This window comes from Glycine soja, chromosome 18 (assembly GCF_004193775.1).
Source record: "Glycine soja cultivar W05 chromosome 18, ASM419377v2, whole genome shotgun sequence".
In the NCBI taxonomy this organism is placed as follows: domain Eukaryota; kingdom Viridiplantae; phylum Streptophyta; class Magnoliopsida; order Fabales; family Fabaceae; genus Glycine; species Glycine soja.
In genome coordinates, this window is record NC_041019.1 from 9,540,399 (window position 1) to 9,556,012 (window position 15,614).

General features: G+C 30.8%; 2 protein-coding genes across 3 annotated transcripts; one reads left to right on the forward strand and one right to left on the reverse strand.

Moving 5' to 3' along the window:
- Nucleotides 1-9,309: 9,309 nt before the first annotated feature.
- LOC114394489 lies at nucleotides 9,310-13,556 on the forward strand. 2 transcript variants are annotated; one of them, XM_028356075.1, is made up of 9 exons: nucleotides 9,310-9,570; nucleotides 10,315-10,340; nucleotides 10,614-10,731; nucleotides 10,810-11,019; nucleotides 11,986-12,108; nucleotides 12,185-12,242; nucleotides 12,351-12,424; nucleotides 12,841-12,929; nucleotides 13,011-13,556. In XM_028356075.1, exons 3-9 carry the CDS (start codon nucleotides 10,633-10,635, stop codon nucleotides 13,078-13,080), a joined length of 723 nt encoding a protein of 240 aa, XP_028211876.1. In that variant the 5' UTR covers nucleotides 9,310-9,570; nucleotides 10,315-10,340; nucleotides 10,614-10,632; the 3' UTR covers nucleotides 13,081-13,556. The 2 variants fall into 2 exon arrangements, with proteins under 2 accessions (XP_028211876.1, XP_028211875.1); XM_028356074.1 differs by having other exon boundaries at nucleotides 9,312-9,570; nucleotides 10,650-10,731.
- A 79-nt stretch (nucleotides 13,557-13,635) lies between these two features.
- On the reverse strand, nucleotides 13,636-14,529 carry LOC114394491 (small heat shock protein, chloroplastic-like). Its single transcript, XM_028356076.1, has 2 exons — nucleotides 14,243-14,529; nucleotides 13,636-14,144 (listed from the first exon to the last, which is right to left on the reverse strand). The coding sequence occupies exons 1-2, from the start codon at nucleotides 14,466-14,468 to the stop codon at nucleotides 13,678-13,680; spliced, it is 693 nt and encodes a 230-aa protein (XP_028211877.1). The 5' UTR covers nucleotides 14,469-14,529; the 3' UTR covers nucleotides 13,636-13,677.
- Between the last annotated feature and the right edge of the window lie 1,085 nt (nucleotides 14,530-15,614).

Genomic DNA, 15,614 nt, shown 5'->3' on the forward strand with positions numbered 1-15,614 from the left:
TTTTTGAAGTTCTTTAACAACCTTAGAACAATATATTTATCCTTCAGTTAACTGTCTTTGGGCTTGACAACCACGATCAACAAAGTACTTTCGACACCTACTATATGTGGTTTTCACCAAAGTTGTTATCGGTAGGTTGTAACAATCCTTCAATACCTTATTAACACATTCTGAGAGGTTGGTCGTCATGTGACCATATCTACGTCCTTCTTTATCATAAGTCATGCTCCATTTTTTCTTTGAAATGCAATCAATCCATGTACATATGGTTGGACTCAACTGACGAAACATTTCTAAATTATGATCAAATGTATGTTTGCAAGGAGTGTAGGCTGCATCAGAAGGTTTTGTTAGCAACAACAATTTGAAGTATATATCATACATAAATTAACATCATATTATAAATTAAATCTTACCCAATTTCTTCAACATTTCTTTTTGTTTGACATTGTTGAATTTCCGATTGAAATTGCTTGCTATGTGTCAGATGCAGTAAACATGATAAGCGTAGGGAGGTTGCCAACCAAGATGTTCGTTAGCAACAACAGACTTTATACTCGCGTGACGATCAGATATGAGACAAATACCATTTTTATTTGTCACGTGTTCACGCAAGTGTGCCAAAAACCATGACCACGCTGTTAACATTTCACCTTCGACTATGACGAATGCTAGAGGAAGAACACCACCATTTCCATCTTGTAATGTGGCCATCAACAGGATCCCACGGTATTTCCCATATAAATGTATGCCGTCAACTTGTATGATTGGCTTACAATAATTAAAAGCCTCTTTACATTGACCGAAAGTCCAAAATACTCTATCAAACTGACAGTGTTCACGACTGACTGTGTTGCCAACAATAAAATCGTCATGCAGTATTTAATAATAGGATCCAAGAGAGTGATTTTGCATGTGTTTTAGCCATGATGAAAGTTTCGCATATGACTTTTCCCAATCGCTATATTCAATTGCAATCGCTTTTTGTTTCGCCATCCATGCTTTTTTGTACGAAACCTTATAGGAAAATGCATTGTTTATCCTTTCTTGAATCAAAGAAACTTTTATTGATGGATCTTCTCTAATCATGCCTGTTAATAAAATAAGAAAATTTAAATAACCAAAAAACGCAAAAGTAGGATAATATGAACATAAAACACGTACCTACTACACAAGTGGCAATGAAATCTGAATCAAGCTTTTCATGATCTTGTGTCATACTCATATTTAGACATGTGTGTGGTCCAGCCCATTGTGTCACTTTCCATGAATCAGTTTTTTTAGATAAAATTGCCCTCATATAAAATGGGCAAGGACACTCTGCGCTTTTATTTGGACAACAAACGATATATTTGTGTGATTTGGTTTCAAGAACTTTAAAACTTTGATGCACCTTCATAACATATTGTTTGAGTGCATTTTTTTAAGCATCTTTACTATCAAAATCCATACCAACATATAATTTTTGCCCAACATTGAAAGTATATGGCATCTCCAAACCACAAATGTCCTCCTCATCAGGATGACTCCAATTGATATTGTTATAATGGAAAGCATCATTTCAAAATGGATTTTGAATTCCATCTACACCAAATATGTAACAAAATAAAATTCATGTCAATTTCAGCAAAAATTTTATTTATCATTAAATACAAATGTTATAAAATGATTAATGTATGCAACTCTTTTTAAAATTTAATTAAATATATCTTCTCTTGGTTGAACAATTGTAACTGGTTGAACCATGTCGACGACTTCATCATCTGTATCAGATATACCATCAACACTATCATCTTCATCTAAAGAGTCTTCAACGTATGAATTAGACATAAGATAATCATCATCATCATCTTCATCTTCATCCTCATGTAAATTGCTTACATTTCTTGACGGTTCCGTCTCATTATTAGATAAATTATTTTCACATGATCTAAAAGAATTTGCAGAATGAAACACATAACCACCAGCAACATCCTTTTCTATGTATAATTCTAAAACTGACATTTTTCCTTGTTGTTGTTTGATCATAGTTTCAACATCTTCGTCATCACAAATTTGTAATGCAATATATTTTCCTGAAACTAAAAATCTGCAGCTTATGCAAGAAATAATTTCATTATTTGCTAACCTTACCTTTTCTCCTATTTTTTTTCAAAGCATTATAACTAATTTCATGATTAATTTGAATTGCTTTTTACTGTCTTCAAATATTATACCGTCATTCTCTTCATATACTCTTCCATTGAAATATAAGAATGCTATAACATAATTTATCTTATACCAAAATATACCTACAAAAAAAATTTATAAATAATTAATCAAATAATTAATCATACTAACAAAAATTCAACTCCAAAGCAATTTTAATAACTTCAAAATTAAATACTCTAAATATAAAAAATAACACACTATAGATTATAAGTTAATTCTAAAAAAAATATAAATCTAATAAATACTACAGATTAAATAATCTTCAATTAAAATGGGTATTAAAATGGGAGACATACCAAAAAATACCAAATCTACAATTAAAAACATTTATCTAAATCTAATAAATACTACAGATTAAAAGTTCATTCAAAAAATAATAAAACTTCATCTCGGAGCAATTTTATTAACCTTCAATTAAAACTTCATCTAATAAATACTACAGATTAAATAATCTTCAATTAAAATGGGTATTAAAATGGGAGACATACCAAAAAATACCAAATCTACAATTAAAAACATTTATCTAAATCTAATAAATACTACAGATTAAAAGTTCATTCAAAAAATAATAAAACTTCATCTCGGAGCAATTTTAATAACTTAAAAATTAAATATTCTAAATCTACAATTAAGATTGAATTATTTTTTAAAAACACATAGTATTTTTTAAACGGACACAACCTAATACTATCTATAATTTTTTTAAATGACAAATAAGATTGAATTATTTTTATATTAGAAATAACTAAAAAAATTATACACATATATTTTTTAAATGCACCCACCTAATACGATCTATAATTTTTTTAATAACAAATGACATTAATTTATTTTTATAAAGTACAAAAAATTAAAAACAAATAGTATTTTTTAAATGAATGTAACCTAATATTATCTAATTTTTTTTATAATAAATGACATTAATTTTTTTACAATAGAAATAAGTAAAAAAAAATTAAAATAGATTGTATTTTTTAAACAGACGTAACCTAATATTATCTATAATTTTTTTATAACAAATTACATTAATTTATTTTTACACTAAAAATAATTACGAAAATTTAAACACAAATATTTTTTTAAGGCACCTACCTAATAATATCTATCATTTCTTTTATAACAAATAACATTACAAAAATTTAAACAACAAATATTTTTTTAACACTATGTATAAAAATTTAAACACAATATTTTGTAAACGCACTTATCTAATATTATCTATAATTTTTTTTATAACAAATAAAATTAATTTATTTTTACACTAGTCATAACTACGAAAAATTAAACACACCTATATAATATTATCTACTTTTTTTTAACACATTTACCTACTCCCGTCTATAACAAATAACATCTATATAACATCTATCTAATACTATCTAATATAACATTGGATTATTTTTACACTATAAAATACTTTGAAAAATTAAATACATCTATCTAATACTAGCTAATATTTTGTTGAATTCACTTATATTTTATTTTAAATATAATTACTAACTAAAATAATTACAAATAATTAAATATCAATTCTAATTATATTACCTGATTGAAAATTTAAGTAATATAATTACTAACTCAAATCATTACTAACTAAAATTGAATAATAATAATATAAAAATTTACGTCATACCTAATTGAAGCTTTCAATAACACAACCACTAGACAAATTTTGTTTCAAGCACCACAAACTTAAACTCCAAAAACTCAAAACACCCAATCAGAATAGAAGAGGACAATGCATTTTGGTGGATATTGTAGTTGCAAACACTCCTATTTAAAGGCAAAGGAAAAACTTCCCTTACAACGTTAAAAAAAAAAATTAAAGCTTGTTATTTCTGAAACCCTAGACATGTTTAATTTTTTCTTCATTATTTTTGAAAATCCTATACTGAACCCTAGCAAAAAGGACACAGTTATGCATGAACCCTATACTGAAACCTACCCCTCATGCATGTTGCACTCTTGCATTGCACAGGCTGCACCTCGAGAACTAATGAAGGGAATCCCGCAAATGGCACTGGCAGAACCAGCCTTGGGTCTTCTCGCCCCTTTGCCTGGAAGAATCGTGCCAGCATGATGGATGGATGATGGGTTGTGCCATGGGGTATATCGCCACCCCCACTGGCGGAAACAATACATGCATGGGGTAACTCGTTACCCCCATTGGCGGAAACAATGGGATGCATGGAAATTCAAGGGTTTCGCCACCACGACTGGCAGAACACCCTAAAAAAAAGACCCCCCCCCCCAGAAATTGTTTGCAAACGGATCCCTTGAGATAAATAGTTTATAAAAATGCCCCCCTTACCTCATTTTGTCCAAAATAGATAACCAACATTGCATTAATTTAAATAGCATAGTCCACATGAGTAAAAAAAGTTAGACAAATTCAAACATTCATGTGGAGTAAATTGGTTAAAATCGCTAATGGTGGTAATGTTGTTTATTGTTACTGTGAAAGGAAGGGTGTGATTCAAACTTCAAAAGTAGTTAAGAACCCAAGAAAGTTATTATACACATGTCCATTTCCAAAGGTTAGAGAATGTTTGTCTCAATGCATATGGTTGTTTCCCTTGTTTTTGTGTTTTTGTTCCAAGTCAGTTAATTATGTATAGGAAAATATTTATAGACACTAGATGAAATCCAATAACTAGAGAGAGATAAAAATATAGGTATGATAGAGTTTATGATTTGACAGAAAGAGAGATAGAAAGACAGGAGAGATGTTGGTGAGATATTTAAAATAAAAGCTAATTCATGTATCATTAGTCTTATATTAATGACTTTACCAAATGTGTTGTAATTGTGTTTTTCATAAAACAAAATGTAGAATGAAACAAATTAGCCACTATTTCGTTAAACATTTGTTACTTCCTTCATTATAAGACTCTTTCAACTAATTCATGTCCCTTAAAAATGTTATTAATTTAGTTAATTCCATTAAATTTGTCATTTATTTGTATTATCATTCTAAAATTATTTTTTCTTATCTCTTTATTCACTTAATGGTTTATCATTAATGTTTGGAGAGAGAATAAGGGTATGTAAGGGAAAAAATAATTAATTCATAAAAAAATTAGAAAAAGGTCTTATAAAGAAGGAATAAATAAATTTCTAAAAAAGGATCTTATAATTAAGAACATAGAGAGTACTAACTAACAAAATAGTCCCTATTTTTTGACACTTTATGTCAAAATGGTCCTTAAACATTATATCTTACTAACAAAATAGTCCATGACATAAATAATAAAAAGATTCATTGCAAAATACAAATCATTTTCATCATTATCAAAAGAAAATTTATCACTTTCTTCTTCAACATCATCACCAGCATCTCCATCATGATCCTCCCCAACATCAACAAAGAAGTCGACCATTACATCTACTACTACGAGTGGGTTTGGTTTTCTGTTTGGGAACCTAAACATTCGTTGAGGGTGCATCAAACGGGTTACATAGATGTTTGGCAATTGCTAACGGGGTTCACTTGAAAGTGATTCTCGCCAAAATGGACATTCAATCCAAAACAGCCCAAAGGTTACTTTTCTATTTAATGTTTGTTCGATCTATTACGAATGTAAGTTATTTCAAATTTCAACAACTCATATCAGAAATTACCCCTCAATGCTCTACAATTTAAGAACACATAACTGCTTTCATTACCTATCACCTATCAAAATTTAAGAAGCATATATGAAACCTTAACCCCTCAACCACCATTAGTTTGAAGTAGCATCAGATGTCGTTTGGCATCAGACATGGTTTGAACCTTCATGAATACAACTTGTCCTACTTTGGTTCTACAAAATTCGTGTGCATGTGGTATGCTTGCTTTTGATTTGCATCGAGCTCTCTTTCTCGGTAAGATTTTTTTAATGTTTGTTGTTATGCATAGTATTTTTTATGGATTCATTGTAGTTTGATATATGACTCATATGTTGTTTAGATGAGGAAACAAATAATATTTATGTGAAAATAGAACCAATCCTTTATATGAAAAGAGAAAAGGCATAGTAGATATTGTTGATAATGAAGGTGTTAAGGCAAATGTTGAATGGGATTTGAGGGAATATAAGCTTTTTTATTAAATTATGCTTGGAGGAAGTGCATAAAGAAGAACAGAATGGAACTATCCTTACAAAGAAAGGATGAAAAAATGTTGAATCTGAATTCAATTCAAGGATTAGGAGAAAATATGGCAAGAGTCAATTAAAAAACAAGCAGGATAATCTTAAGAAGGAATAGTCAGTATGAGATAAGATATTTGGCAAAGAGATAGATCTAGGATGAGATAGAGTAAGACACATTTGTAGCAAACAATGAATGGCAGGATCTCAATGAAACGGTATGGATTTTTAACACAAAATTAGAAGTTTTATAGTTTTTTGTAGTATATTTATTGTGTTGATTACTTGTAAACATGAAGGAAAATCCACTATATGCAAAGTTTAGATTTAAAATACCTCCTTTTAAAGAAGAATTAGATGCATTGTTCAAGGATGTGGTGGCTAAGGGAAAATATAGTTATGCACCCTCTTATGGGACATTACCTAATCTTATAAATGAAAGTGATGATGTACATCGTCCATCCTTTGACAATGACAATGTAGACCTAGAGGAAGGAATAGTGAAGAAGTTTAGTACAAGCTAGTGCATGTGTAGGTTTTGAAATGTGAAATATCAATTTCCCTTGTCCTCCTCTAGTTATGTGTTTCTTATAATTAAAAATTATTTTGATTGAAATGAAATCAAATTTTATATGACTATTATTTTTCTTTATCAGGCAAATATTATTTGGTGGATTTTGGTTATCCAACACCAATCAAATATATTGGTCCATATAGATATGAACATTATCACCTTTCAGATTTTAGGCATCAATATATATTTGATAACTACAACGAGGTATTCAATTATTATCATTCAAGTTTAAGGTGCACAATTGAAAAGACTTTTGGGGTATGGAAAAATAGGCTCACAATTTTATGACAGATGCCAAAGTTCAGATTTGAAACACAAGTTTAAATAGTTAGTGGAACAATGACTATCCATAACTTTATTAGAAAGAATTCAAAAACTTATTATGAATTTCAGCATTATGAAGATGAAAATATAGTTGAAGATGAAAGTGGTAATCATATTCATGAAGATCAATCCTTACCTTTAATTGTGGCCTCTTCAAGAGAGATGGATCTTGTTTGTGATTCAATCAAAGATTAAATTATAGAGCATATGTAATGTAATTAGTAATGTTATTTATATTACAAATGTATTATATTTTTCTATGTTGTACATGATTTTGGAGTATAATGAATTGATTATTGTTATTCGGTTGATTGTATTTTATTTTAATTATTGTATTAATTTGCATTTCTCATATCTTGATTAATTAAAAATATATTTTTAAGTATATATATTTTTGAAAACTTATTCTTTTTAATTAATAATATTACCACCAATTTTTAACAAGATGTAATAATATATTATCAATTCAAATATACTAAAATAAAAATAATGAAACAATTCAGTGTAGTATTATATTATAAAATCTATGCATATTTTAGTAATTATATATTTCAACGTACTTTTCCAACAAAATCACCCAACACAACTTTGTTTTCTTAAAAGTACTTTTAGAATAAAACTATCCATACATAAATCAAGTTATATTCAACTTACTCTTATCTAGTTTAAAAAGTTACATTTAATGGAACTTAACTTTTTAACTTTAATTCAAACATACTTTATATCTCCTTCTTCAACAACAAAGACCATCAAAATCGAGTAGAATATCAAAAAGAGATACTCACCCTAAGAAGATTTTTTTAGCAATTCACAATTAGGGCCGCTAAAAAGATTGGAATTTTCAGTTCCTTTATTCTAGAATTGTTTTTTCTTTTGCGGTTTCTATATGAAGTGGGTTTTTGTACATAATTCATTTTCTTCCCACATTCAATCCTTATCTTCTACAATGTTCAATAATAAACAATAACATATGTTCTGATCCATTAAGGTTGAGCTTTGTGATGAGCAAAACTTTATAAATAAAATCGGATGCTCTTAATTTTGATCACCAAGCTTACTCCTCTCTTGAGATAAACACACCATCAAATTTGAACAAGTGAGAATTTGGAAAGTTAAAATGATGAAAGCTGAAGAAAATTGATAGCATGACTGGAGGTAGGTATCTCTAAAATTTATTTTTCTTCTCTGCTTTCGTTGTTTGATCTAAATGTGTTAGTTATGGTTGTTAACATGTTCAAACCAATATATTTATATATTTATGTTATTATAAAAAAACCAATTTTGAAATAAATAACCATAATTAATAATAATTTAAGTCATAATCCTACCTTTAAACAATATTTAATCCCAATGGAGGAGATAAAAAATATTTATTCCTATGGGACAAGAATCACCATTAGTGAGTAAAAATACACATATATCATCTTACTACTCAGTATCTCATTACCTCTTAATGCTCCCTACGAGTACGCTTTTTGGGTAAAATATAATCATTGGTAAAATAATCATAGGATTGTGATGAATTGAAGTGATATTTTTTAGACACATGTTTTGAGGTTTTCGTGTGAATTGTTACATTTGTACCTACTTTAAACATATTTGTATATTTATTTTAACAAACTTTAATAATAAATATATTTCAATAATTAGTATATATATTCCTACAAAAAAAATGTTAAAGAAACACATATTTTAATTATTCCTAAGCATATAAAATATATTCCAACATTTTCAACAATTAATCAAACATATTTTTTTATAATATATGAAAATAATATTTTCATATTTTATTCCCAAAAATAATATTCTTAGGACTATGTTAAATCAAAATTTATTATATATATTGGGTTTGATGATTTTAAGATAAATATTTTAAAAATCTTATCAATGATAAATTATGAGGGGATAATTATATAAAATTGTTTTACATTTAATTCTTACTTTATTATATTTTATTAAATACATGTTAAAAACTGAAATATTCTGAATCTATATAAAATCACCTCACAAGTTACCAATGCAAAAGAAAATTGAAGTCAACGAAGCTTAGACCCCAGAAGTCAAAGAAAGGGGCGTGCCAAATATTCCGTGGTTTGCCACGTGGCAAGTTCTGATAGGCCAAAGCGTCGTGGCTGCACAGGGGGGTTCTGGTACCCAGCAGAGACTGCACCAGAACATTTTCGGTGCAAGTTTCAATTTTTTTGGGTTAGGAATTTGCTTTGAACGGAACAAGAATCCAATAGAAGAAAGAAGAAGATGTGGCTTTCGGATCATCGATTGTTTCTTCTCTGCATTGTTTGTGGCCTTTACTTTTCTCTGCAGTTCACAACGGTATCTTTCAATTTCACCTGCTTCATACACTGATCATGTAATTATTAAAAATAAACATTACCCTTTTATGTGTTTTTGTCAGTTTTATCAAATTATTCAAAATGCCCATTTTTTTCTGGTGAGGATTTTGCTGAATTCAATCATGGGCTGTTTGGATTGTGTGAATTTGGATTGGCATAGATTGGAAATCCAAGTGTTTGAGGATTTTTGGTTCACTGTCTGCACAAATCAGTAGGTTATTGTGTGATTTTTCTACTTGAGGAATGGTAATTGCATGCTGTGTTTCTTGTTCTCATTATGTGGTTACCTCCTGTTTCTTCCCTGAAAGTTTGATTTTGTCGCCACGGGCTGTTTTGATTGCTTGAATTTAGATTGCCATATATGGAAATGTAAATGTATAAGGACTTGGTTTGTTTGTTGGAACAATTAATAGCTTAGTTTGTGAATTTTTCTACTTGAGAAATATGAGAATAGAAGTTCTTATTATCTTTTTTTGACAGCAAGAAGTTCTTATTATCTAGCTACCTCCTTTTTTTATGTTAATATTGATCTGCATGATTTTTCAATGAAAAACCACAGAACTAGTAACTTTTTAAATTAGTTTTGTGTGCTTTTTTTGGAATTGTCTTCAGCTACAAGGTTAGGTCCTTGTTTAGTTTGTTTTTGGTTCAGAACTTCTGCACTTATTTTTTCTAATTTTCGTGACAGTATAGAATTAAACCTTCAATTGTTGCTTTGTTACAGGGTCATGCAGATTCAAATGCTGGAAGGTGAGTGAGTTTTAAAGTTTGATTGGAGGTATTTTGAACTAGGAGAACATTTTTAGTTTGCATTTTAGAGTTAACTGCTTCACTTCTTGGTTATCCAATTGTTAGTATGGGCGAGGAAATAAATAATGTAAAATGGTGTTTGACACTGTGACTGGTACATGATAAACTCCCATCATTTGTTTCATGTGAGCAATTGATATGCTTTGTTTATTTGTTTCCTTCTTTTACTTTCTTTCAGTCTATGTTTTCTTCCTTTCGTGCTTTTTGTTCCAGGAATTGGTGTGGCTAATATATGATGTCAATGTTCAGAACTTTGAATCAGGAGGGTGGTGATCATCAAATACATTGCTCTAGAGAAAGAAGTAGAACAGCTTGGAAAATCATTCAAGAGGTATTAGAATATATCCAAACAAATAACTCTCTCAATGATATTAGTGTGCATTCTCTTGATATATGATTTTTCCTGCAGTATTTGATGCCCTTTGTGGAGAAAGAAAAATACCACATCTCAAAAAGGTGTAGGCTTCACCCTGACAATGACATATACAGAGATCAGGAGCAACATAAGTTTCATACAGATATAAACGAATGGCAGTGTGGGTTCTGTAAGAAAAGTTTCTATGAAGAGAAACATCTTGACCAGCATTTTGACAACAGACACTCCAATTTGCTTAATTTGGTATGAACTATGATGCTTCTTGTTCAATACAGTATATATTTTTTCCTTCAACGGAAAAATGGCTAGTTAGTGGAAAACCACTCATCATATCTTTGAAAAGGACAAATTGGGTTAGACTGAATAATCAGAATGCCGTTTAGATAATGAATGTTGTATTTCATGACATTATTATGGTCATTCATGAGGAATATGGAGTTGTGATAGTGCCAAACTGAAGCTCTGTGACTTCTTACCATTGCCTTGAGAAGATTCTGCTGGTCAAGCCTAACCTTTAAGAACATACTTAATTCATGTTCAGGACAAAATAAAATACTGAAACAAGGTTTTGGGTTGGTAGTAAAACAAACTGAAATAGTTCAGCCAAACCTTGAGACCGTACTTTCCCAAAAATAACAACACCTTCATATCTTTACTTTATTTTAAGTTTTAAAGCTCATAATTTGAGCTGTTTCTTTAAGCTCTATCTCTCTCTGTTTTGTGAGTTATCCCCTCTTGACCTTGAAGCACCTCAAAAAATTTAGTGTTAGGCACCCCCATTAGTAATTAGTTATTCATTTGTCAGTTATGTTAGTGAGTTAGTTGGGGCTGGGATAATTAGAGAAATAAGGCATGTTGCCTATAAATAGGAAGAGGGCTTGAGAGGAGGAGTTAGTAGGTTGATCAGTTGGTATTGTGGCTAGGGAGAGCCTTGGATCTCTCCAATATCCAGGGAATCTACTATTCTTTGTATAGTTTCAGTTCTTGGCAGTTGGTACTGTACACAAATTGGCAGTTTCAATTCTTGGTGTTGTGTGGTTGATTTGATTCTTTAACTTCCCTTGTCAAAAGTAAATAATATTTTACAGCACTTAATTGATCTGTGATTCTAATAGTAACTCAAAAGATGACAATTTTGGTAGCTTTCTCTGCTCAAACTGTGATGCAGTAGGATTAATTACTGAAATGAGATAGTTGTGTTCAATCCAGAGTGAAAGCCAGTGCATAGCAGATGTTTGTGGTGCACTGCACTGTGACCATGAAATGAATTCTGGATCAAAAAAATCAAAGTGCAATCCTGCTGCTGCTGCAAAAAATAAACATCTATGTGAGGTATGCTTTGGTCTGTATTCATTTGCTGTAACGTAACCAAATTTATTTGTGTTTCTAATTTACCTGTTTTTCATAGAGCTTAGCCGATAGTTGTTTTCCTGTCACCGAGGGCCCTGCGGCAAGCCGACTTCATGGTATTACAAATTTACAATATTTTCTTCATTATTGCAAAATATTGTATACTTTGTATTGTGTATTTATGTAGTTTGTGAAATTGCTTTCTTATGTTAACAATTTGGCAGAATTCTTCTTGCACCAATTCTGTGATGCACACAGCTGCACTGGAAATAGGAAACCTTTCTCCAGAGGGCGCAGGGTAATTCTGAAATCTTTAATTAAACTCTTCTTTTTCCAAATCACTTCATAACTTTGGATGTACTTTTATGGGTGCTTATGATATTTTTCCAATTCTATATGTTATCTTGTATGAGTGATGTTCAATTTTTCGGAAATCCTAATTTGTGGTTAAGGACTCAGAAATTGTGGAGAATGTAATTTGAAAAATGGTATGGCTAACTGGAAAGAAAATTATCAAATATCCCGTTTACTTGTTACAAGGGATCCTAGGAAATAGATCTCTCGGTGAAGATAAGACAATAAAGGTCAACATGATATTTGCAACTTTGTGGTGGAATGGTGGAAATATATCTGTGGGATGCAATTCCCTTGATGTCAAGCTGTAGGGTCGAAATTAAGAGAAACTATTGTTAACTGGTTTCTTGATATGTGCAGAAGAAGACAAATGTGTTCTACATCTTTGTGTCTATTTTGCTGGTGATACTGCTGCTACTATACTACCTCTACATTTACTTATATCAGAGGTATTTACTTCAAAACTTCTCAGTCACGACCTTATTTTAGGAAACTTTATAATGGCTCCAATTTGGTCTTTTCTATTACAGAGGAATGAAAAGGGAAACTCAAGTGCTGAAGCGCGTCTCACAAGCCAGCAGAAAGAAAAAGCCATCTTAATTGATTGTTCTTTCCACAAAAAGAAGTTCTCAACCTAGATTTTCAGAAAGTAAAGGTGTCACTAATGGATAGAGTGTGAACTGCACGTAAATCTACCTACATTACATTTTCAGAAAGTTAAGGTGTAACTAATGGATACAGTCAGAACTGCACTTGGAATCCAGTTTACGCTATTCTGCTATTTGCAAGAGTACGTTTGAAGGCAGAAAGAGATTGTCAGCTTCAAAAATGACTTCTATGTGATTTGCTAGTTTGTAAACCAAATTCTTGTAAACTTTTTGAACAAAAAGGGGGCTGCATGACTGAATCCACCTTAGTTGGCCATTTGCATTTGATTGTGCATGACAGCACTAACAAGAAAAAATAACATGAACATTTGCAACGTATTCTCTCAATTTGTTTACTGACTTTATCAGGATTTATTATGTACCTTTTCACATCATCTAAAGTGATTTGTTTTAAATGATCTTTGAGAATTTTCTTCTGAATTTTATGTTATGTGTAGAAGGAATAAGGTCTCAGTTTATCCCTCATAGCAGAAATTAGATAACAAAATCTTAAATGTAGCCGTGAACAAACTTTATTATGAGCTTATAGTTACTGTACATCTATGCCAATTATTTTTGCAGAGGTGCTGGATTTAGGAATTGTTACATAAAGAATCCCATCTTTGACCTGTGCCTTAATTTTATCAAACTCAATATTTTCTGGGAGGGCTATCCTGTGGTTATATCTACCATAGCTATTGGCAGGCCAGTCTTCATTGCCATTTGCTCGACCTTCATGATTCTCTTCGAGTGCCTTCTCTGCCTTCACCACCAGCATGTTCTCTTCTACCCATACCTTGACATCATTCTTGTTCATTCCTGGCATGTTGAATCTCATTTTGTAATCTTTTTGGCCTTCCTTTATTGCCCAAGGAATCTTCCCCTTACTGTATTCATCATCTCCCGCAACTATCACAGGTGAAGTTCTACCATAAACCAAGAGATCCTCCCCCATCCTCTCCATTGTATCCATCATTTGCTGCACAGTCCTTGCTACAGGAAACTGGTTCAGCAGCACTGTATAAAGAATCATTATTTGTCAGTTGTCAGTGTCACTATATTCAATGTCTGAGGAAGGAATAAAAAGAATATATGAACCAGTAATGTTCAATTACCTTTAGGTGAACCTTGTGGCACCTTCATCTTTGGCTGCACTTGCTGCTGGTGCTGATTTGACTTCTGCAAACTCGCTTCACCTCCTGCCATAGCCTTTACACTGTAGCTGAAAGTTCTATTCCTTGTGCTTGACACTGGTAGCAATTTGACATTGGAAAATTTGTTCATTCTGCCAGATGAAGTGTGGGCATAGAAACTCATATATGGTACTACAGTTGAAGCCATTTTCTGTTAGACAACGATGCTAGAGGGATGCCAATGCTATTGTAAGGCATAGAACATTGAGAAGCTGACGTTTGCATTTAAATTTATAGGATGCATTGGACTTTTCTGGACCCAGATAAGCATTAAAAAAATCTTATCTTTTATGATTGTGACTTGGGTTCTTGGTGAGATCTAGAGTTCTCTATACAATTCTTTAGTGTCCTATCCTATTTCCATATTTGGATGGGGATTTGGGAAACATATTCCACATTCCAATTTATTTGTCCTTATGTAGCTTACATACTACTAATTCAGCTTGTAGAGAATTGTTGTGAAGTCCTTAGTTTGTCTTTTTGAGACAAAGCCAAGCAAAACCCACTGGACCACACACACACAAATGCAAATCCCTTCCTTATTCTAACCTAAAAATGTAAATTTACTTACACTTTCTGTATGATTAGGTGTAAAAAGTGTTTCAATGTAATTAAGCTATATTTAGATGAAGTAAGGTTTGTAGATATAAATAAAATGAATAATTAGTGTCCAACTTGTGTGTTATTGCAGAACCGTTAGATGTTGCAGTTCTACCAGATGCAATATTGTAACCTCTTCACTGAATTCCTTTCTCTTTTTCCTCTTCGCCGGCAACCACCAATGGTTAACCCCACCGCCTCCTCCGACGGCAACTCGCGGCGGCACGAGTTTTACATCAAGATTCAAGAGCCGCGGGAGAATACAACCGGAGTGGTAAAGTTGCTTGCATATTAATATTATAATTTAAATTTTATGTATTACTTAATTAGAAATTACTTTATATATTTTTTAAATAATTATTATAAAACTCAGAATTTCAGTACATACTATAATAATTTATAATTAAATAATAATACAAAAAGTATTTATATTATTAATTTAATTAAATTCGTATAATAAAATAGAAGAATATAAAAAAGTTTAAAAAATAAATGTAAGTTAAAAAAACCTATTTAAAATAATAATTTCTAAAACTTAATTAAAAATTGCTACCAAATAATTCAAAAAATAAAAAATAATTTAATTTATTTAATTTCTCTTCATTGAAATACTTAACTAATTTGTTCTCGTGATTGTCATGCTAATTGACACGTTGGTTGCATTATTACCTTTTCTATATATATATATATATAT

What these genes read in the sequence shown, in the direction of transcription:
- LOC114394489 (XM_028356074.1), top strand. Translation starts at nt 9,496, where the DNA reads ATGTGGCTTTCGGATCATCGATTGTTTCTTCTCTGCATTGTTTGTGGC. An exon ending in TTTCTCTGCAGTTCACAACG is followed by an intron (nt 9,571 to 10,314) that starts GTATCTTTCAAT and finishes GCTTTGTTACAG; the next exon opens with GGTCATGCAGATTCAAATGC. An exon ending in CTTGGAAAATCATTCAAGAG is followed by an intron (nt 10,732 to 10,809) that starts GTATTAGAATAT and finishes TTTTTCCTGCAG; the next exon opens with TATTTGATGCCCTTTGTGGA.
- LOC114394491 (XM_028356076.1), bottom strand. Translation starts at nt 14,468, where the DNA reads ATGGCTTCAACTGTAGTACCATATATGAGTTTCTATGCCCACACTTCA. An exon ending in GCCACAAGGTTCACCTAAAG is followed by an intron (nt 14,145 to 14,242) that starts GTAATTGAACAT and finishes TTCTTTATACAG; the next exon opens with TGCTGCTGAACCAGTTTCCT.